Source organism: Chlamydomonas reinhardtii, chromosome 6 (genome assembly GCF_000002595.2).
Source record: "Chlamydomonas reinhardtii strain CC-503 cw92 mt+ chromosome 6, whole genome shotgun sequence".
Lineage (NCBI taxonomy): Eukaryota > Viridiplantae > Chlorophyta > Chlorophyceae > Chlamydomonadales > Chlamydomonadaceae > Chlamydomonas > Chlamydomonas reinhardtii.
In genome coordinates, this window is record NC_057009.1 from 7,450,709 (window position 1) to 7,470,996 (window position 20,288).

At 61.7% G+C, this 20,288-nt stretch overlaps 5 protein-coding genes across 7 annotated transcripts; 1 reads left to right on the forward strand and 4 right to left on the reverse strand.

The window, feature by feature from the left end:
* Positions 1–26: 26 nt before the first annotated feature.
* On the reverse strand, positions 27–6,629 carry CHLRE_06g300050v5 (uncharacterized protein). The gene is made up of 12 exons (XM_043063579.1): positions 6,208–6,629; positions 6,037–6,114; positions 5,399–5,860; positions 5,021–5,137; positions 4,574–4,720; positions 4,249–4,352; positions 3,861–3,972; positions 3,319–3,620; positions 2,787–2,961; positions 2,304–2,531; positions 1,907–2,053; positions 27–1,638 (listed from the first exon to the last, which is right to left on the reverse strand). Exons 1-12 carry the CDS (start codon positions 6,316–6,318, stop codon positions 1,486–1,488), a joined length of 2,136 nt encoding a protein of 711 aa, XP_042924285.1. The 5' UTR covers positions 6,319–6,629; the 3' UTR covers positions 27–1,485.
* A 100-nt stretch (positions 6,630–6,729) lies between these two features.
* On the forward strand, positions 6,730–9,836 carry CHLRE_06g300100v5 (uncharacterized protein). Its single transcript, XM_043063580.1, has 9 exons — positions 6,730–6,966; positions 7,044–7,108; positions 7,249–7,293; positions 7,445–7,522; positions 7,715–7,782; positions 7,939–8,026; positions 8,276–8,538; positions 8,759–8,922; positions 9,182–9,836. The coding sequence occupies exons 1-8, from the start codon at positions 6,753–6,755 to the stop codon at positions 8,835–8,837; spliced, it is 900 nt and encodes a 299-aa protein (XP_042924286.1). The 5' UTR covers positions 6,730–6,752; the 3' UTR covers positions 8,838–8,922; positions 9,182–9,836.
* Positions 9,837–9,986: 150 nt separating this feature from the next.
* Positions 9,987–14,309, reverse strand: CHLRE_06g300139v5 (uncharacterized protein). 3 transcript variants are annotated; one of them, XM_001691235.2, is made up of 4 exons: positions 14,062–14,309; positions 11,158–11,181; positions 10,926–10,967; positions 9,987–10,591 (listed from the first exon to the last, which is right to left on the reverse strand). In XM_001691235.2, the coding sequence occupies exons 1-4, from the start codon at positions 14,258–14,260 to the stop codon at positions 10,314–10,316; spliced, it is 543 nt and encodes a 180-aa protein (XP_001691287.2). In that variant the 5' UTR covers positions 14,261–14,309; the 3' UTR covers positions 9,987–10,313. The 3 variants fall into 3 exon arrangements, with proteins under 3 accessions (XP_001691287.2, XP_042924287.1, XP_001691286.1); XM_043063581.1 differs by lacking the exons at positions 9,987–10,591; positions 10,926–10,967; positions 11,158–11,181 and adding an exon at positions 12,776–13,640; XM_001691234.2 differs by lacking the exons at positions 9,987–10,591; positions 10,926–10,967; positions 11,158–11,181 and having other exon boundaries at positions 12,776–14,309.
* Positions 14,310–14,872: 563 nt separating this feature from the next.
* CHLRE_06g300144v5 (uncharacterized protein) lies at positions 14,873–16,849 on the reverse strand. Its single transcript, XM_043063582.1, has 3 exons — positions 16,837–16,849; positions 16,699–16,727; positions 14,873–16,260 (listed from the first exon to the last, which is right to left on the reverse strand). The coding sequence occupies exon 3, from the start codon at positions 16,189–16,191 to the stop codon at positions 15,793–15,795; it is 399 nt and encodes a 132-aa protein (XP_042924288.1). The 5' UTR covers positions 16,192–16,260; positions 16,699–16,727; positions 16,837–16,849; the 3' UTR covers positions 14,873–15,792.
* A 54-nt stretch (positions 16,850–16,903) lies between these two features.
* CHLRE_06g300150v5 (uncharacterized protein) lies at positions 16,904–20,089 on the reverse strand. The gene is made up of 7 exons (XM_043063583.1): positions 19,850–20,089; positions 19,394–19,435; positions 19,109–19,129; positions 18,722–18,781; positions 17,597–18,084; positions 17,253–17,408; positions 16,904–17,164 (listed from the first exon to the last, which is right to left on the reverse strand). The coding sequence occupies exons 1-7, from the start codon at positions 20,046–20,048 to the stop codon at positions 16,991–16,993; spliced, it is 1,140 nt and encodes a 379-aa protein (XP_042924289.1). The 5' UTR covers positions 20,049–20,089; the 3' UTR covers positions 16,904–16,990.
* Between the last annotated feature and the right edge of the window lie 199 nt (positions 20,090–20,288).

Genomic DNA, 20,288 nt, shown 5'->3' on the forward strand with positions numbered 1-20,288 from the left:
TTTTCCGCTTTGCAAGATGACGGCGACTGACGTAGTTGTTACAATTGGTTGCGCTCTGAAGTTTCTCGCGCCGTGTCCTGTCCTGTCACCGACTCCGCACGCCCTCACCCAGTTGGCCATCACATGGTCGCCTTCAATCTACGGTTGCTTCGCCCCTGGGGCTTCCCGCCAAATACATCACGTAATTTCCTTCTAGTGCCCGAGCCTAGTGCCTAGCAAAACGTTAATTCCATTGCTTTTTAGCCTTGACTGTGCCGCACATCAAATATGCGCTCAACCTGAAAGCCGCCGTGCGACACGCCCACGCCACGCCACTGCTGCCACTCAGGGAGAGGGTTGTCACTGGCGCTGCACCATGCCACCAGTGTCTGCCGCCCATGCCTCGCCACACGCCTGGCCAGCCACGCGCCAAACCTCCATGTTAGGAAGCAAAAAGGGAGGCGGCAGCCGTCCATGCAAGACGATGTGCAGTCGTGCACAATTCACACCGTCCTTGGGGTTGGCGGTGGCTTCCTCTGGGCAACAAGACCTGTGTCCCGTCGTGTCGAGCGTGCGCGCGCGCCAGCGCTTGGTGGTTGCCAAAACATCACATCAATTCAAATGCACTCGCACAAAAAAGACTCGCTCAGCTCAGATCGCGCCAACAAGGAACAGAAACACGCTCACGCACACGTCCGCTCCACAATAATTCAACACATGCAACGCTTATTTGAGTACATCGTCCGACTCTGTATGTTTTTAATCTTCTCCAACACTACCAAACACGCACACATGTTTATCTCAAAATGTGTTGGCGCATGCAAAGCAACGAAGTGCATGATGCACCCAATCGGGCCAGAGCAGCAGTAGCCCTGCCACAGGCGCACTCTGTGTTGTGCATGTGCCCAGGAGCCAACTCCTGGAGGGGACATCCTCCTGAGCAATTTCACGGGGCCTAAACGGCGCGGAAACTTTGCGCGCAGACACAACAGCCGGCCCCTGCGCTGCGCACGCACGCGCCACATCCTGGCGCCATCTTCATAAAAAGCCCCTTTTACCCAGGCGCTTTGCGACTACAAGTCGCAACGCCGTGCATGCATGCATCACGTGTGCGCATGGCGTGCATGAGTCCCGAGCTCTCACCCCCGCATACGGCCTGATGTGCGGTGAAACATACCCGGAAAAGCCGCACCATCATGTCTACTTGGCCCGCTATCTGCCCCACGCCGCGGGGGCGCTTTTCAGTCGTGTCTCCAACCTTTCCTTCCTGTTCCCAACCAGCAAACACCTCCACCCGGCTTTGTCAGTCATGCCATCTCCAACTAGCCATCCACTTCCGCTGACGACGTGGCCAGCAAGACTGGCGCCATCCCACCGCTCCCGTGTCGCGCGATGCCCACACCTCGCCACCCCCTCCCCTTCCCAGGGTGCAGCGCCCGGGGTCCGTGTGCGTGCCTGTGTGTTTTACCCCTCCCGAACCCCCCTCCCTCCCCCTCCTTTCCCCCCTCACTGCTGCTGCAGCCCCAGCCCCTCCAGCTCCGCCGCCAGCCCGCTGTCCAGCTCCACGTCCCAGGCACGGTAGGCCTGGCGCAGCCCGGCGGCGGTGGCGGTGTCGATGTCGGCGCCGCCGTCCGAGCGCCAGGCGCTGGCCAGGCTGGCCTGCGGGGTGCGGGTGAGGACATTGAGGAAATTTCATGAGTTATGAAGGCGTAGCCAGGAGGGGTGGGGGGGGGGGAGACAGAGCGGGAGCGGGCGAGAGGAGGCGGAGGCGTGACAGGCTGGGGGTGGAGACGAGGGGTCGCAGGCGCAGGCTTCTATTGCTATTCGGTCGCTTGAATCAGCGACTGTGGCACATCACGCCGTTTCCCAGCCCTAACGCACCGCACCAGCGGCACCAGCCGCACCCTGCAGCCCCACAGCCGCGCACCTGCTGCTGCGCCAGCCATGCGGCGCCCGGGCACAGGTTGGCTCGGGCCAGCGCCAGCACCAGGCGGCTGTGGCTGACGGCGTCAAATACCGCGAACTTGGAGGCGGCGGTGTCGGCCAGAAGCTGCAGCAGCCGCCGCTGCTGGGGCTGTGTGCGTGTACGTGTGTGTGTGTGGTTGAGGGGAAGAGGATGGGAGGGAAGCAGGAGGCAGGCGGGGTGAGGTGAGGTCAGGTGAGACGGCGAGAGGACGCAAGCGGGTTAAAAGGCACTTGGGCCTCGTGAGACGCCAGGGCTAGTATGACTACATGGAATGGCGAGGACCACCTCCCCAATGTCACAGGCATGGTGCCGCGCGTACGCACTGATCGTAACCGAAGCCCCTCCCTCCCTCACACACCTGGCCCAGCCACACGCGGTCGTCCGCAATGTCCACCGCCGCCTCCAGCACCGCCACCAGCTCGTGCGAGCGCACCTCCGGCCCCACAGCCGCCGCCGCCGCCGCACTACCCTGCTGCTGCTGCTGCGCCACGAGCAGCGAGGCGCAGAAGGCCGCCAGCATGCCGCCCAGCCAGGGGGCGGGGGCGCGGCAGCCCAGCTTGGACAGCGCCGACAGCGTGTCCGCAATCTTGTGGGGGATGTTAAGAAGTGATAACGTGAAAGGGAAGGGGGGGGTTGGCGACATTGATGCGAGGCTATGTGGTGAGGGGCGTGTAACGAGCAGCATTAGTGGAGCACATGAGATATGAATGGGGAACAACAGCGCTCTGACACACACGATTGCTCCTTGTTGACTGGCCACGTGGCTGTCACTATTCACCACGTTCAAAACAACAGCCGCCGCCGCCGCCGCCCCTCGCGCCCAAAACCGCGCCGCGCGCACCTGCGCGGGCGGGTACTCGTGCAGCCTGCGGGCGCTGACGCGGTAGAACTCGTCCAGGAAGCGGCCGCTGGGCTTGGCGTCCCACACCGCCAGCGCCCACACCAGCTCGCTGAGGGCGCGGTGCCGTAGCGAGCCCAGCTTGGGCGTGGCCACCTCCACGAACTCGCGCAGCCAGCTGCAGTGCAGATAAGAAATACATGTAATGGTTGGTATGATTGGAACATGCTGGTGTGAATGATGTTAACGTTAAATTAACCCTGTAAGGAAACAGTCGCAGTACGTGTAGTGGGGTGTTGTTGGTTGCTGGTCAGGCCGGCCTACACGCGCAGGCAGCAAGCGCCACAGCGGGAGCACTACTCCAACCTTCGCAGTTGAGTCTCATCCCTCAGCGAGCAGCGCCCGACCCACACCACCTTACCGGCGCCACACGTTCATCCCTCTCCCCCTTCCCACGTTCCGTTTCTCCTCTGTTCAACACACATATACGCAAACACACACACACACACACACATACACACACACGCACACACACCTGCGCGGCGGCGTGCAGTCCACACGCGACAGGCTCCACAGCAGCCTGGAGAAGTCGGCACCGCTCAGCTCGCCCTGGGGGTGGTGCGCGTGGGCGTGGCCGTGGCCGGCCCGCGCGCCCGCGCCCACACCGCCCGCAGCCGCGGCGCCGCCAGTGGTGGCGCCGGAGGCGGCGGCCGCAGAGGCGGCTGCTGGGGCGGTGGCGGCGGCGGCGGCTGTACCCGTGGGCGCCAGGCGCTCCAGCACCGCGCCGTAGAACTCCAGCATGAAGGGGCGCGAGGGCATGTGGCTCATGCACACAGCCTGACAGGGGGGCGCAGAGTGGGGACAGAGGGCGGGCGGGTTGGAGCGCGGGTTTGAAGGCGCGTGCGGACGGGAGGGAAAAAGAGCCAGGGCAGCGGGTTGCATGGGAGCCTAAGCCTGAGAGCCAAGCTTAGGGCGGTAGGCTGGTACATCAATGCAATCACCCCTCCCTCCCTCCCTGCCTGCCTGCCTGCCCCCCTCCCTGCCTCCCCCCCCTCCCCCTCCTCCCCCACCCCTCACCGAGTGCACAATGGCCACCAGGTCCCCGGGCGCCGCCGCCCTCAGCCCGGGCTGCAGCGCCGCCAGATAGGCGCCCAGCACCTCGTCAGGCAGCCGGTAGTTGTAGGTGCAGCTACAGCAGCAGCAGGAGGGGAGGTGAGGGGGTTTGCAAGGCTATAACACTGGAAGGGGAGACGGGGCAGGTGAGTCGACGGGACGAGGGGGCAGCGCTGGGGATTTGGGCACCGTGTGATGGTGCCGGGGAGCAACAGCCAAGCGCATCGGAGGGAACGAGTCCCAGCGGTAATTGCTTCCCCTCCACATCCTCCCGCACTCACATCCACGGCCTCCCCGACCCACCCACCCACCCCCCCGCACCGCACCCTGCCGGTCTCTTCCACTGTCTCACCTGTACCTCGCCAGGCAGGTCAGTGCGGTGGCGCCGTCCGCGGCGCAGTGGCTGCGCTGCAGCTGCGCCAGGCAGGCGGCGGCCAGCTGGTCCATCAGCCACACCTGAGGCGGGGGATGAGAGTGGAACGGAGGGACGGTCAGTGCGGAGTTGGAGTGAGTGAGAGCCACGCCCGTCCGCCCGCTACACCCGCGTCTCCTTCCTGTCGCCTCCCTCCTCTCCCTCCTGGTCTCCTAGCCCCGCAGCCACTAATGCCCCCCTCCCCTCTCCCCTCTCTCTGCCTCCCTCCCTGCCTCCCTCCTCTCCCTCCCTCTCCCTCCCGCACCTCCGGCATGAGGTCGAACTTGGCCAGCCCCCACAGCAGGTTGGCCAGGTCGCCGCCGCCCCAGGCGCCCTCCTCCAGCTGCCGCTCCACGGCCGCGTAGTAGCGCGACAGCCAGGAGCCGCACGGCTGCACGCCCGCGGTGGCAAGCTGGGGGGAGGGGGGGGGGTACATTCATGATAATTCAATAAGTGAAGGCGCAGACGGTGAGGTGTAGGAGGCGAGAAGGCGATGGTTGGAGGGTCAGTGGAAGGCCCCAAGAGAGGTACTAGGCCCCGGAACCGCTTCGCGGGACATCTTGCCCACGTCGGCTTGCAAGCACCATGCCGCTTTCCAACCCGGCCCATGCCGCATCCTATGCCTTCCCGTGCTTCCCCACCTCCTGTCCCTCCGCAGCTGCCCCGCCCCCCTGCCCCCCTCCCTCCCCATCCCGCCCCTCTCGGCACTCACCGCCCACATGAGGTTGGCCAGCGCCTTGGTGCCCAGCCCCGGCAGCCGCGGCTCCAGGTGCGTGAGGATGGTGCGGAACACGGCCGCCTCCACGGCCACGTAGCCGCCCAGCTTGGCCTGAGCGTGGGAGACAAGGGGGGCCGGGGAGGGACGAGGGGGTTACATTCATGATTAGTTAAGGGGGGCGGGGGTTGGGGAGGAGGGGGCGGGGGGCGCGTAAGGCAGGGTACCCAAGGCCGCGGACGTCAGGTGCCCCAGCACCACAGCTCCAAACCGCGCCGCCTACACCGCCTCGCTCCGGCGCCTAAACCTCCGCAACCGTTGTCGCCGGCTGTTTTACCCTCCTCCCGCCGCACGCCGCCTACCCCCACCACCCACCAGGCCCACGGTGACGGTGACCAGGCCGTTGAGATCGAACTCGCGCAGCCGCAGCCGCACCAGCGCCACCACCCCGCCCGCCAGCGCCGCCAGCTCGCGAGCCTCCTGCTCCGGCAGCTGCAGCTGCGTGCTGGCACCCGCGCCGGAGGCGCCACTGCCGCCACGCGATGCCGAGGAGCCGCTGCTGCTTGTGCCGCTGGTGGTGAGGACGGGCAGGGCTGCGCGCTGCACCGCCCGCGGCAGGCCGGACAGGATGGCGACCAGGCAGATGGCGTCGACCAGGCGGCCGCCGGCGTGGATGACGGCTGCAAAGTCGGCTAGGCTGCGGGCGGCCTTGACGCGGCCGGTCAGGCGCTTCTGGGCCTCGAGGGGAGAGAGGCCCTGCAGCTCCACGTCCAGGGGGGTTGGCTGCGGCGCGGCGGGCAGCGGCGACGCCGAGGTCACGGCGCCGGGGAAGGGCACCTGCGGAGGGCACCAAGGTTGGATGGTGTCGGTGTTGGTGGTGATGGTGGTGCGGGTGGGTTTGGAGGACGGTGTTGGGTTTGGGTGAGGGCGGGGTTGGGCGGGGTGTCGGGCAACGCTCGGGAACAGGGGCTTTCGGCGGCAGTCTTGCAGCGACGGCGGGGAGCGAGACGTACCTTATCGGGTTGAAAGCCGGACGCGCGAGGCTGTGGGCTCCGCCGCGATATGCTGCGCTGGGACCTGGCCCTTGGAGCCTGCATTTGCAAGGGTGGGGGCACCAGTACTTATGCATGGGCTCTGGATGTTGTGCAGAACGTTAGCAATCACGCCCCGACAGATTACGCTACCTGAGAGTTAGCGCCAGCGAGGCATCGAACAAAGCAGCGCTCCCTCCGACTAAGCCGCGGCGCCACAGAGCTGGCCTGACACCTTGGGGAAGTAGAAGCCGTCCCTGGCATGGTCGCAAGCGGAGGCTACTGGAGGCTGCTCAATGACAACCTTGCATCGGTTGCAAGTCCGAAATTCTAACCCAGCCTACGGCGAACGCCAGGAAGCGTGTAGCCAATTCGGCAGTCGCAAATTCGTTATCCTCCAATAGAGTCTGCTTCCCCGGGTGCGCTAATGTCTAGACGAAGTCAGCAGCTTTATCATAAGCTCGTTACAGCAATGACAAGCGGTGGAGCCCAAAGCGGCGGTGCAGTCGGGCCAGGGTCAAAGAGGCAGGAGTCTTCTGGCACGCTGTGTCCCTTATATTGTGATGCGAAGTAGTAAGTCTGAGAGTGGGGGCAGGGTACCTGAATCGCGCTGCGAGCGGCCGAAATATCGCATCGGTGCAATGCGAGTGCGCAGGCCCGTCTTCTGCCCGCGTTCCCCTTGTCCCGCAGATGCAAGCATGATTTTCGTGTGGCTATCGCTGTTGTTTGTGCTGCTGCACGGCTGGGGTTTGCTGCGCGTCTCACGGAATTGCTCCCCGCCATGGGCGCGCAATACCTCGCGCGCACTACTCGTGGTCGCGCACCCGGACGACGAGGCCCTGTTCTTCGCTAACTACATCAACTCAGCGACACGTGCGGGCGTGCGCGTGCACGTCTTGTGCCTGTCCACAGGTACGTGCCAACCGGAGAGGAACCTGCTTGCAGTCGCCGACACACGCACCCTTGCCCGAACTCCCTTTCGTATGCAGGCAATGCCGACGGTCTCGGCAAGGTGCGGGAGAAGGAGCTCCTGCGCTCATGCGCCCTGTTCCAGGTGCGTTTCCTGGGGCAACGGACCTGGCTGCGCCTGGCTGTGCACCCCCTCAGAACGCACGCCTGTCTCCACGCAATCAGCTCAGCCACAGCCTACCATCCATCCTCTGTACCAGCCTTAATACCGTCCTTACACCGCAGATAACCCGGGACCGTGTCACCGTTCTGGACGAGCCACGCCTGCAGGTGAGAGGGTGAATACGGCAGGTTTGGGCCGACCCCTCCCCGACAGGGAAGTACCGCAGGCACCGCATGGCTGCTGGCTGGGCCGGGCGCGCCCAGTCCGGCACAGGACAGAATTTACCACGCTATGCGCATGCCGCCTCAATCCGCGCAGGACGGCTTTCATGAGTGGGATGCGGTGGCGGTGGCGTCAGCCGTTACTAAGGCTTTGGAGGCTGTACGGCCAGACGAGGTGGGCGGACGTGGTGTGCTGGGGCGGGGGCGCGGGGGCCGGGGTGGGCCGGTGGAAGGTGGACAATGATGTGCCAGGCACTTCGTGGCCATGACTCATGGGAGCGCACTTTGTACGGCATGACATGTGACAGACCTAGGAGTCGGTTGTATCGTGCCCGCTGTTGACGCCGTTGCTTTCGTCTTCCCGCAGCTGGTGACATTCGACGCACGGGGGGTGTCCGGCCACCCCAACCACACCAGCATCTTCCGCGCGGTCAGGCAGGTCCCGTGCTACGGAGGCTGTGTACACTTGAATGTACGCATACCATGGGAATGGATGGTCGGAAACTGTGTGCCTGTCATGGCGATCACGCTGCCCTCTGCTTGCGCCGCCCTGCTACACCGCATCAACAACACGACGACGACGCCAAACAGGGGCATGCTGGACGGCAGCGCGGCACCGCAGGCCGCAGCTGGCGACGGCGACGGGAGCGGCGCCAAGCCCTGCCACGTATACACGCTGGTAGGGAGCCTGGTGGCAAGGGTCGGGCGCTCATCAGTTTCAGCACACGGAGGGTGCGGTGATGGTGTGCACATGTGCGATGCGGTCGGCTGTACGTGGAGCGTACCACTTGTCTGCTGCACTGTTACGTAGCAGCGCCCACCACCACATCGTCCTGAGCCACCTGCTGTGTGCTACGCAAGTTACAAGTAGAAAAAACGGCCGATACGGTGCATGTGCACATCCGTTGTGGGTGCGTTCCCTGGGCAGGTCACGCACCCGCTGCCTGTCAAGTTCAGCGGACCACTGGGTGCCGCCGCGCTGCTGCTGCTCGCGCACTGGCGCAACCGCCGCCGGCAGGCGGCCGCGGGCGCAGCCGCAGCTACCATCACGGCGGCTGGAGGGCAGGGCGCGGTGGAGGAGGCGGTGGAGGAGGCGGTGGAGGAGGCGGGGGCCAGGCCACTGGTGTTCGCCACCGGCAACCCGGTGCTGCCACTTCGCGCCATGTGCTGCCACTGGAGCCAGCTCGTGTGGTGAGTACCTGCCGTACATGGCAACTTGGCGGGTGCTGCTGCGCACCTCTGGCGAGAGCAGCATTTGGGACTGCAACAACTGCAGTGTACGGGGCGAGGGGGGCCCTGGGGTGATGCAGGAGCGGACGGGAACGTGGGAACAATCACTCGTGTGTTTACACTGTCATAACTGATCTCACATCCGGTACTGTACCCCTGCGATGTCGCCCATTCCTTGAAGGTATCGCCTGCTGTTCATCCTTTTCTCAACCTACACCTACGTCAACCTGATTGTGCCTCTGGGCACGCTGCGGTGCTAGCAGGCCCTACACATTGCTCATTCTGCCTTTTAACCTGACCTGGCCGGATTATTTATGCCAATACAATCAGCCTGCTAGCGGAAGGGTGAGATGCATTGGGTCGGATGGTATTGGAATGATTGTTTGGGCGGACATTGCGCGGTGTCAGGGGAGGCGTGGTGTGGGGCTGCTGGTGTGTGCATGTCGGGATTGTTGGGGTGTGGGTGTGGGGCACGCACCCGCGCCCAGCACACCATGCGGGTTCAGGCTGGCCCTCTGGACCCGGTCACTCGGGTCGCTCATGATGCTCACTGCATGCCGGCCCCTGTCTGTGTATGTGCGCCTGTGATGTGCCGGACCCTCAGGCCGTGGCAGCCGGCGCGGCGCCCCGGGTCTGCTGAGCGGCACCGTGTCAGAGGAGAAGGAGCTCGCGGCGGCAGACCTGGCGGCAATGTTGGAGGCGGAGGAGGTGAAGCCGTGGCAGCGGCAATAGCATCGGGAGCAGTGAGAGCAGGAGGGGGAGGAGCCGCGGGTGGGACTGGCAGAGGCGGCTTGCTGCCGCGGCGCTATGGCGAGCAGCCGACGTGTCTGGGCGGCTTCACCGCGCGCCTGGCGCCCTCGCCCTTCCACGATCGATTGCTAAGGCTGAGGCGGCCCCGCTGCCGTGAGCGGAGAGAGGGCGTGAGGAATTTGGAGGGGCGTGGGACAAATGAGGGGCGAGCGAGTAGCCATGAAGCGTGGCTTGGCGTGGGTATGCTGCTGATGTCGGGAATAAGGTGGTGAGGTTGGGCGTTGGGCGGCGGTCAAGTTTCATGCGAAGGTTGCTGGTGCGAGCGCTTGCTGGCGGTGCCTGTACAGACCATCCTGGCTTGTCAGGGAGAACCAAAGCTATTTTGGGTTGTGCCCCTTGCCAGGTTCTCACACCTCAATGCTCAGCAAGCCAGTCAGTCCGTGGCCCATCAAGTTACGAGTTGCCTGATTCATTGTGACAATTTGGCCTACTGTAGTGGCAGTGTCTCTCTATGCCTCAATCCGGCAGACGCTTCTGAGCGAGGCGGTCCCGCCCTCAATTGCAATCGCCACCTATGCCACTACATGCACTGACGCGGAACCTCGCGGAAGTTCAACCCACCGCCGCACCCATTTTCCACCGCTGCTTCCTACAGACGCCTCAGAGGTTCATTACAGAAGGTAGCTCAGGCTATGACCACTCTCACCGACAAGCTTTCCCCAAGAGTCAACTACAAACGGCTTGATGCTGCGGGAACAACGTCCGTGCGTGCCGAAATACTAAACATTTAAACACAAACTCTACGCCTCCCCCATTTCTCCCACCTCCCGCCCCGGCCCTGCACCAATGCTGCCCTGGCTTTGACCGCCGCCTACACAACCCAACGTTAGTCCAACCATTGCCTGTTGTATGGTCCTCACCCGTAGCACTTCGCGCACCAGGCCTGCCTCTACTTGATGAGAAGGGGATGCAGGGGCCAGATCAGGTCAGCCGCTGCTCCTGTCATCGTCGAGGCCCGACGATGAGCCAGGGCACAACCTCATCATGCGCTTCAGGCAAGTGCCAATTGCGGCGGCCACACCCATGCCAACACTGCCCAGGAACCCGACGCCGCGGACCCCCTTGCACCTGAGCTCCTGGGTGTATGAGGTGCAAGCCCTTGCGCACCGCACGGCCTCGTCGACTTTGCTGACGCCGCAATCGACTGTTAGTGCTATCAACAGGAGCGGAAGGCCCACTGCCAGAGCCAGCAGCTTTGATCCGCCTGTTGCCACACGCATGCACAACAGGGAGAAGCGCAGCACGTGTATGCAGGTTTCAGAACACAACGCACCTATAGGCAAGCTCCTGGCATGCAATACCCAAACACCCCAGACCCCCAAACCTCACTCTAGTCATTGCAGCCTGTGACCACGGCTAGCGGCAGCGGGATGGTCCCGCAGTTGCCAACCCACTGTGCCGTTCCCTTCGAAGCCGAATGACGTACACGCTCAACTGCCAATGAGCAATCCCAGGGGCCAAGGCCCTGGCCTGCGGTCACACCTGGGCGCGCAATTGGTGCGCCAATCCGAGCAACTAACAATCAATCAACAACTCACTGCTGGCTGCCGTGCTCCCGGAGCTCGGCCCCGCCGCCGCGCCTGCATGGCAGGAGCACATGCATGCGGGTTGGTCAATGCACGCCAGAAGTAAGCAGAGGCGGTGGTTGCGCAAACATGTAGGGTGTGTGTCGAAATGCGCGCACTAGGCGGTGTGATACGCACATGTGAGCCGTGTCCCTTTGTTCAAGGCAAACCGTACATGACACCTATGTACGCGATGCCGCCGCACCTCTGCCTGCTGCTGCAACTCCACCTGGGCACAGGGCAGAAGGGAATGAACTGGCTACAGGATGCGCAGCCACAGAAATGCCCGATCCAGCAGGGGTGGGGGGTAGGAACAATTGTTTTGACCCCATGCCACATAACCTCCCGGACCGCCTGGCCGACCAACCAACCGACCCCCCCTGCCGTACGAACCCCCCAAAAGCCCTCAGAAGTCCTTGTTTTCGTCAGGTTGGTCCGGGGGGGGGTTGTAGATACCAGCCCAAAGTAAACCGAACCCAATGCAACAGAGGTCCCCCCGGGGGGGGGGGGGTAGAATCTCTTGAGACAGACCACATGCTGCAAATTGATAGAGCGTAACGAGAAACTTCAAAATCAAAAATGGGTATCTGGGTCCAAAGTTATGAATGCGACATTATAAGAAGGGACAGTCCGACCAAGCAAGGGTGCCCACACTGCCCAGCACCCGTGCCAGCACCCAGGTCAGGAGGGAACCATCTCCGGCCAGAAGGGAAACCGCCCTCCCCCACCTGGCTGCCGACCTTCACCAACGTTATGGCCCCTCAAAATTGTCCGTTGGTCGGTCAGGGGGTCCCTCAAGGTTTTGCACAGGTTCGTGCCGGTTTTGTTCCTAGCCCTTCTGTCCTGCAGCGCGCACTGCAATGGGCGCAGTGCAACGATGTGTGCATAGGTATAACCCTGACTCAGAACGCATAGTTTGGGGAGCGGCGTGTCGGCATGTAGAGATGCATGGGGAGCTGGCTGGGGCCGGCCGGGTTCGCATGGCTGGGTGAACGTGTCAGCAGCACCACGTTTCGTCTCACCAAGTAACATACTTACTTGTCAGCCCGCGGGTGCAGTGGTGCACTTGTCCACATTTTGGACGGTCACAATGCGATCCCAAGGCGGATGACCTTAAACAGCAGCGATGGAGCTCATCGAGAGCGAGCATGCAGTCGAGAGCTTCCCAAACGCACACTTTACTGCCACGGCGGCGTGCTAAGGGAGCTGAAGCTGATGTTGATACGGTGAGCAATAAGATGGCAGCCAGCGGCAGCTATTGAGGTAGGTGCCGCGCGCGCACAAACAGCATACTCCCCCCCTCCTCGAGGGACGGGCGGGTGCTCCAACATGACCCTTGGCCAAAGCGGCCTGTTCGACCCACGTGTTCGACCCCCTGGCGAAACTTTGCCCCTCACCCAAACAACTAACGCACACGCGCCGCAAACGTCTTGGCGACCCGTCCCTAGCTCAAGCTTGGGGCTTCAGCCCCTATTACAACACGCTGTGAGGACCCGCAGTTGCAGCCAGCTCTGCCGCGCTCTTCGCCAGGGCCCACGCGTACGTGAACCGCCGCCGCACAATAGAGCTTATGTTTTTGGGCTGAGCCCCCTGAGCGAAGCGATCCAGGGGGGGCGAAGCCCCCCAGGATTGCCCCTGCGTGCGTGTGTGCCTGTGTCGACAAAAAGTACCATACTGGCACAAACCGCGAGTGCCACGTATTATTAATTGCAATTACCTATTGTAGAAAAATAGACGGCAGGGAAAACTCGGCCGGAGCGAGAAGCGACCTCGTGAGTCCATGGACATCTTGACTTTCTTCAGTTCGCGAGTATAGCTCTCGGCCCCTAAATATCTTACATCCATGTATCAAAACATGTCGACGACAAGCGTCTTGGGGCAAGAATGTCGAAATTGTTTGCAACAGCCAAACCATGCGTCCCCGAGCCTTACATGTGTCGCGGCCCGGGATCCCGCGCCCGAGCCCGGCTAGCCGTTTGCGGTGCTTGAGTGGGATGTGGGTGAGGTGCATTTGGGATATCATGGACCGTGAAGTGGCGTGGGTAAGGTGGCGTGGCGTGGCGGGGACAGGGCATGTCGGTGCCTCGGCACGGCGTTGGCATAGTGGCCAGTCCCGCTGGATGGGCTTGCAAGGGTGCTGTTCATGTCGCCGGTGCCCATCGTCACATCCCCTTGCGCTACATGGGGCTCAGCCCATTTTCCAGCTGTACAAAGCTGACACCCCTTGTTATACTCAGACCAAGTCGCCATGCAATGCCCATGGTGCGTTCTCCAGGGGCATTTCCTAGTAACGAACATTTTGAGCTGATGGGCTGCGGAGAGTCGGAGCCCATGTAACACACCCACACAATTACACCGCATCGTCTTGCACTCGGTGCTGTCTCTCTCAGCAAAGTTACCGCCTTCGGCGTCCGTTCGCAAACCTACTCATGCTATGTCCAGGGAGTAGCAAAACAGATATGGGGGATTGCGGGCCGTACCCGTGCGGATGAGGATTCGGGATCCATCTCCCCACGGCCGGCCCGGCGGCGCCCACCGAACGCCGCCCTTCTAAACCAGGTCTGCCCCGCCGCGCCTACCTTGCGCCGGGCAGAAACTACCCCCCGGACACGTCCTCTGGCAAACCAGACAAGTCAAACTATAATAGCGTCGCCATCAGTGCCCCCACTGTCAGCCTTCAACATAACACTGTGGTCAGGAGAACGAGGGGTGGGTGGGCGGGAAACACAAAACTAGCGTGCCGTGCACTAACGAGCCTCTCACTGCCTACTGACACGATTCTACACCAAACGGAACTTAACAAATAGCCCACCGAGGCCACACGCTTACTACCTTCAGCCCTTGCCTAGCGATGGGGTTCGACACGCCTTGACCCCAGGCCTTCGTCCGCACTTGTCCCCTTCCCCCGCCTCTCACAACCGTGGGCGTCCCTCCTTCCTTAGCCCCGCTTCAAAACTTATTTTACGCTACGTGCGGGCAAAGCCTTTCTCCGCCTAAAACAGCCCATGTACACCCCGGAAGCTGCGCGCATCGCGGCAGCCGCAGGGCAGCATCCCGCCCACCCTAGGAACTAGCTCGGTATGCCCGACAGCATACAAGAGGAGCTCACCTTGCGCGTGGATAATTTGGTCCGCCCTCGCGGGTTTGAGCCCGGCTTGCTGGAGGCCTGTATAGCTGGCATCCTTCAGGTCATCCAGCGTAGCGTAGCCACCCTCCAATAGCAGGCGCAGGTCTGCGTCGGTGAACCTGCCAGCTCTTGCAGGCCCGAGCAGGCTCTCCAAAGCCGCCCGCAGGCCGACCAAAGCCATATCCTAGGGCCAACCCCAAGTGCGTTACTATACAGGGATTCGCAAAGTCTTTTGGATATTTTGAGTGCAAAGTAGTTGGGTATGAACAGTCGCGCGCTCCCATCCGGCGGTGCACGATTCGGGCTTTCGCGAAACCGAACGCCCCTCCCCCGCAACGCCCCTCCCCCTGCTGCTTGGCGGAAGGTTGTAAATACCAGCCCAAAATAAACCAAAACCAACGAAAACGGGAGTGCAGGCAGAGGCGTTAGTTGCGAGCGATAATACTTGTGGGATGTGGGCCGAGGCGTCGCGGAGCGGGGGGGAGGGAAACCCTTCCCCTACACCCTCTCCCTGTGCAGCTCGGAGTGCGGTGGGGAGTGGGGACTGGGGAGCCCTGTGGCTAATAGCTGGGCTCAAGCTAGCGATGGGTTATCAGATGGCACCGGCTTGCTCCGCCTGGCGCGTCGTCTAGGGACTCACACAGTCCTATGGACGTGCCGGTCGCGACCACGGAGTACACCCGTGGGCTCGGCCATAGCTTTAACGGGATTATGCAGCTGTTGGGCCGGCATCATCGACGCGGGGGTAGCGGTTTGCTGCATTCCTCCTTCCCATGTATCTGTGATGGTCTTTACCCTGTTCCCCTCTTGCACTTCCTGCTCTGGCTAGAATGCGAATGGCGAGATTAACTCTCCCGCAACAAGCTGCCGCACCAGTATGCAAAAAGGCGCCACATGTTATCCACAGGCGGAGCGGGCCGCAGAGCCACCGCGGCAGCCGCTACAATACAATGCCACACATGCTGCCCCACCACGCCACCACATGCCCGCAGCTCCCCCATTTCTCCCTACTTTCGCCAAATTCTCAATCGCAGCCCTACTCCGCGAGTAGCCCCACCAGCTTGCAAGATGAACGGCATCATGCTAGGACAACCCATCAAACCCAGGAGCATTATTATGCAGTCGTGTGTTAACGGCACTCTGCAGCTAGCTTCAGTCCCTATCACCATCTTCCTGTTGACTACGCGACCTAGCCACTCCTTCCTGTAATACTGGTTTCTCTCTCTCCCAACACAAATGCACCGTGTTTACTACGCTATTTGCGCATCCTCGCCTTGAAGCAGCCGTAACGCACACAAAAGATAGAGTAAGGTGCGTCTGTCCCACCCGGCCGCCGCGCCAGCTCATATCTGCCCAGCAAGCGGAGCAAAGCTGCCGCCGCCTGTCCGCCATATCGTACACAAATGCGCTACTACAGCATCTACACTCCCAACGAATGCCGTGGGGGTGCAGTGCCTTCAAAATGAATATCTCTCCAGCGCATCCACACCCGGCAAAAACACACAGACGCACGTGCATGGTGATGCTACCCGCTCTGCGTTCTGCTGTCATGGCGCCGTAAGATGCATTTTGACTTGCGTGTCGTTCGCATGCCAGCACTCGGTTGCATGCACTCGCATGCCAGCACTCATTTGTGTGCACACAGTGCGGTGGCAACAATACAAGCGTGTACACTAGTTCATCAGTTAATCTTGCGCATTACACTCGTGTCAGCTAGCTGCATGTCATCCAGGAGACTGCCGCCGCCATGGCCACCGCTATAACGTAGTGCATGGCCAGCGGCACCGGATCCGCCCAGAGGCCAGGCGGGCAGCCGCATGCACAAAGATGGCGGCCAGAAGGCCACAGCCCCCCCTCCGCAATCCACACCAGGCCACACCGCACCCACCGCACCCGGGGCCGCTGCTGCTGTTGCTGCGTGCCCCTGCAGCAGCCATCCAGCTGGCACCCTGACTGCTCCAGCAGCAGCCCGCTGAACGCGAACAGGTGCACCTGCAGCGTCGTGTTCATGATGATGCCACACCCCAGCAGCCACCACTGCAACCTACCAGTGCGCGGCGCCCCGCCGGTCTTACTCCACCAATGGCATGCATGGCGGCCCGCTGAAGGCATCCAGGAGGATGCTGGCCCGTTCCCTGACCGGCACCAGGACGACGGCCACCAGGTAGCAAGGGCCGACTCCTGTTGATTTTTTGGGGGGGCGTGCATTGGGATGTAAGCGCCACCCCTGACAGCAGGCAGACGAGGACGCGCATGCATACTGGAGTGCTTGGTGCGTGGCGGGCTGGATGGCATTGGCATCACACCAGTGGTTGGAGGTGGTCGGCAACTATCCACCAACGTGCCGGCAGCCAACACATGAGCTCTGGTGCCCAATGTCTCATGCATGCCGAAACGTTGGACACCCAACAGGACACACCACCACAAGCCACACCGAGCAAGAACGTTACGTTCACAGTAGCCAGGCAGTCAACAACCGTGTCCCGATGTTGCCGATTGCACTGCTGTACTGTCCGCATGTCACTTTGCCCCACAATAACCCAGCGCCCTGGCATTTGTGCTCCCCACCCCACCCTGTACACAGCACACAGCCCCAAGACCTGGCATCCAGCTACTCACCCTGCTAGTCGCTCTGCTGATGCAAGCACCTACATGTGCGGGCAGTGGGAGCCATCAGCGTTGCCACATAAAACATGGAAAACGATACAAGCCATCCCGCATCGGTTGTGTCGCCCGTATCTCGTGCCCGTATCTCACCCCGAAACTACGAATACAAAGGCAGCGACAGGGGCAGGGATGGGGCGGGGGTCCGGGCCTCCTCGGGCGGTTGAGCGAAGTCTGCAGCTCGCATCCACGAGCTGACCAGCTCCAGCTCCGCCGACTCGTGCTCCTCTGGCGGCATGAAGGGCAGCTAGTACTCCTGCTGCTCCTGCAGCGCGGCCTCGCCGCCAAACGTGGGGCTAAGGACCTGCTGCACGTGGCGCATGGTCCGCTGCTCCTCCTCGGGGATTTGGTGCAGCTGCAGGTTGAGGCCCGCCCGCACGCTGCCCGCCGCCCGCAGGTGCTGCGCCTGCAAGTAGTACGCCTGCACAGTAGAGCATCCATGACACGCGGCGGTAGCACACTGCTAAATGGATATTGTTTTGAAAAGAATGTGTAAGCTATGTACCTACCTGTGTCGGCGTCAGATTATCCCACACGAGCAAGTACTTGTTGCGTATCGTGTAGACGTTGTGCTTCCGGCCATCCGTCAGGTCCAAAAGCACCGGGCAGCGGCCCCAGGCATATGCCCCCAGCAGCTCCACGACCGCTTGGCGTTTGCGGGGTGCCTGTCAGTCCGGAAATCCGCATACCAGACTGTCTTTTGTCCCAACGTGCCTAACGCTTCATACGCACAAGTAAGTACCCTTCTACTCGCGGACCATTAGATGCACCCATACGCCGTACGGCGGCCGGACACACCTGGATGGCAGCATGAATGCATAGTGGGAACTGCGCTCACCCATGCAGCGCTCACCTTAATGTTGAGCTCGTGCTCATAGATGATCCGAAGTTGGTGCACAAGACTCCGCTCCGTCAGGCCGTACGGGGCGACGCAGCCGTCAAAGCCGCCGTTGAAGGACTTCTCACCACATGTGAACCCCAAGAGCTTGCCCTTGCTGTGGTTATCGTACATCTCAAAACCGCCCAGCTTGTCAAACACGACGCCAAGCTTCATCAACTGCTGCTGGTGGTGCTGAAGGAGCGCTGGCGTCATGGCATCCTCACTGCGGCCCTCCTGTTGCACAAAGCTGGCACATTCTGGTGTGCCTTCCGGCACCTGCACCTCCTGCGGCGCCACCACCTCGCCACGGACCTCCACCAGCTTGACACTCCTTATGAGGGTGTCCACGTCCTGGCTGCCCACTGAGGAGAAGGACTGAGGCTTGCGCGCACGCCACTGCTTCGCCTCCATCTCAAGCCACGTCTCCCGGATTGCCGCACGTACAAGTTCGCGCAGCGACTCTGTCCAAGGGAGCACACGACAGCATTTATCAGGGACACGTCAGCACGAGCCTTCAATCAATAGCACCCAAGCCCACGCGCACGCACTCAGCAGACATGCCGCCGGTCTGGGAGGGATGTTTGAGGTCTGGAGGGACGTTTCAAAGGGCACGGTACTTTGACAAAGTTCGCATGTAGAATATAATCCAGAATTTGGCAGAATTTTTACCCGCGGCTAACGCGACCGTGTCTATGATACGTCGCCACCTATCCCGTAGCTGGGGTGGGGTCGTATGGGGGTGCGTTCAAGTATGGGGGTGCGTTCAAGTATGCTTGGCACGGTCGGACACAACAGTTATCGGGCCGACCTACACAATAGCAGAAAGTGGTTAGCTACTGATTAAAGGCATCGACAACCCGAAAGACTTGTTTGCGGGCTGATGGAAGATGTCGCAGCCGAGATGCCTGACAAAGCTTGACACGCATATCGCCCGTACTTGAGTTATTGTTGATCTCTATTGTCTGTCATACAGGTCCTGAAGGCTTGACGCGACTTTCGCCCTATGCAATACCCGTCTGTTTGGAGCGATATACGAAGTAGTAGTAACGCGTGCTCAGTCACCGCCCCCGACCACTTTCCGCGGCCATGAACACTCACCGGCGCCTGCCTGCTCCGTGCTCCCCCCGGCGCTACCGAGCGTAGGGCCACCGGCTACACCTGAAATGAGGGAGGGCGGCAAAGGTGGCACGCAGAGGTCGTCACCTGAAGGCAGCTGCAGTTGCTGTGACGCGCATCATTTGGGCTGTTGACACGACGACCAGCACAGTGACAGCAGAAATGACGTGCCCTTAGTCCCAAGCACTTGACCGGGTGTAGGCTGTCCCGCCTGCCTGCTGGCCGCCCCTTGGCGCCACGCCTGGCACGCTGCTAGTGTTTCCACCAAGAACCCACTCGCACCGATACCCGATGGCCCCACTCTATTGCCGCCGATTCCCAACAAAACGTGTGCCAAACCCCACCCTACGGCCTCGTGGAAATGCTCACCAGCAGCAGCCGGCAGCGAGTCTGCAGGAGCAGGCAGAACGGATCCCAGTGAGACTGTAGCTTCAAGTTTGCGGGCAAACAACTGCCCCGATACGCTTGGGTCCATTAAGCACAGTCACTGGTCATTCAAGCAATCAGTCGCCATTGGGACCCGCACAGCTGTTCCCCCAGCGGCAGAGGTAGCTCCCCGCTGGCCAATGGCCAGCCTATGCATGAGCCTAAGCCGCCGCATGATGCTAAAGTTGGTGTTTTTGCTCAGGTCAAAGTCGCCCAATGAAAACTCACCGACTCCTGCCGCACTCCCCACGCCCAGGCCAGCCGCCGAGGCTGCACGACATACGAGCGGTCGGGGGACACACGCATACCATGAGTTGCACGTCCAAGTTTGCAGACGCGACGCGCGGAAACGCGAAGCGCGCTTGCGTTACGCTGCCAATTATGCCGTCCTGGTCCCGACGTGCATGTCGCTGCACGTCTGACGCGCACCAGCTCTCCCAACCACCCAGGGACGCTTCCCAAGCTTCCCGCATACCGTAGCGCGCAACAATAGCCCCAACATGCGTTTCGGATATTCATCGGTTGGTTGGTCAGTCGGACACGCCCAGCTGTGCCCACAGCGGCGAAAGTAGACTCCCGCGAACGGCAACATCACCAGCTCGAATGCTCATCCGGCTGATGCCTGTGGCCTACCTTACTAGGTAGACCCGCAGCATGCTGCATGCATGCATAAGAGGACCTCACCTTGCGCGTGGATAATTTGGTCCGCCCGCGCGGGTTTGAGCCCGGCTTGCTGGAGGCCTGTATAGCTGGCATCCTTCAGGTCATCCAGCGTAGCGTAGCCACCCTCCAATAGCAGGCGCAGGTCTGCGTCGGTGAACCTGCCAGCTCTTGCAGGCCCGAGCAGGCTCTCCAAAGCCGCCCGCAGGCCGACCAAAGCCATATCCTAGGGCCAACCCCAAGTACGTTACTATACAGGGATTCGCAAAGTCTTTTGGATATTTTGAGTGCAAAGTTGGGTATGAACAGTCGCGCGCTCCCATCCGGCGGTGCACGGATTCGGGCTTTCGCGAAACCGAACGCCCCTCCCCCGCAACGCCCCTCCCCCTGCTGCTTGGCGGAGGGTTGTAAATACCAGCCCAAACTAAACCAACCAAAACCAACGAAAACGGGAGTGCAGGCA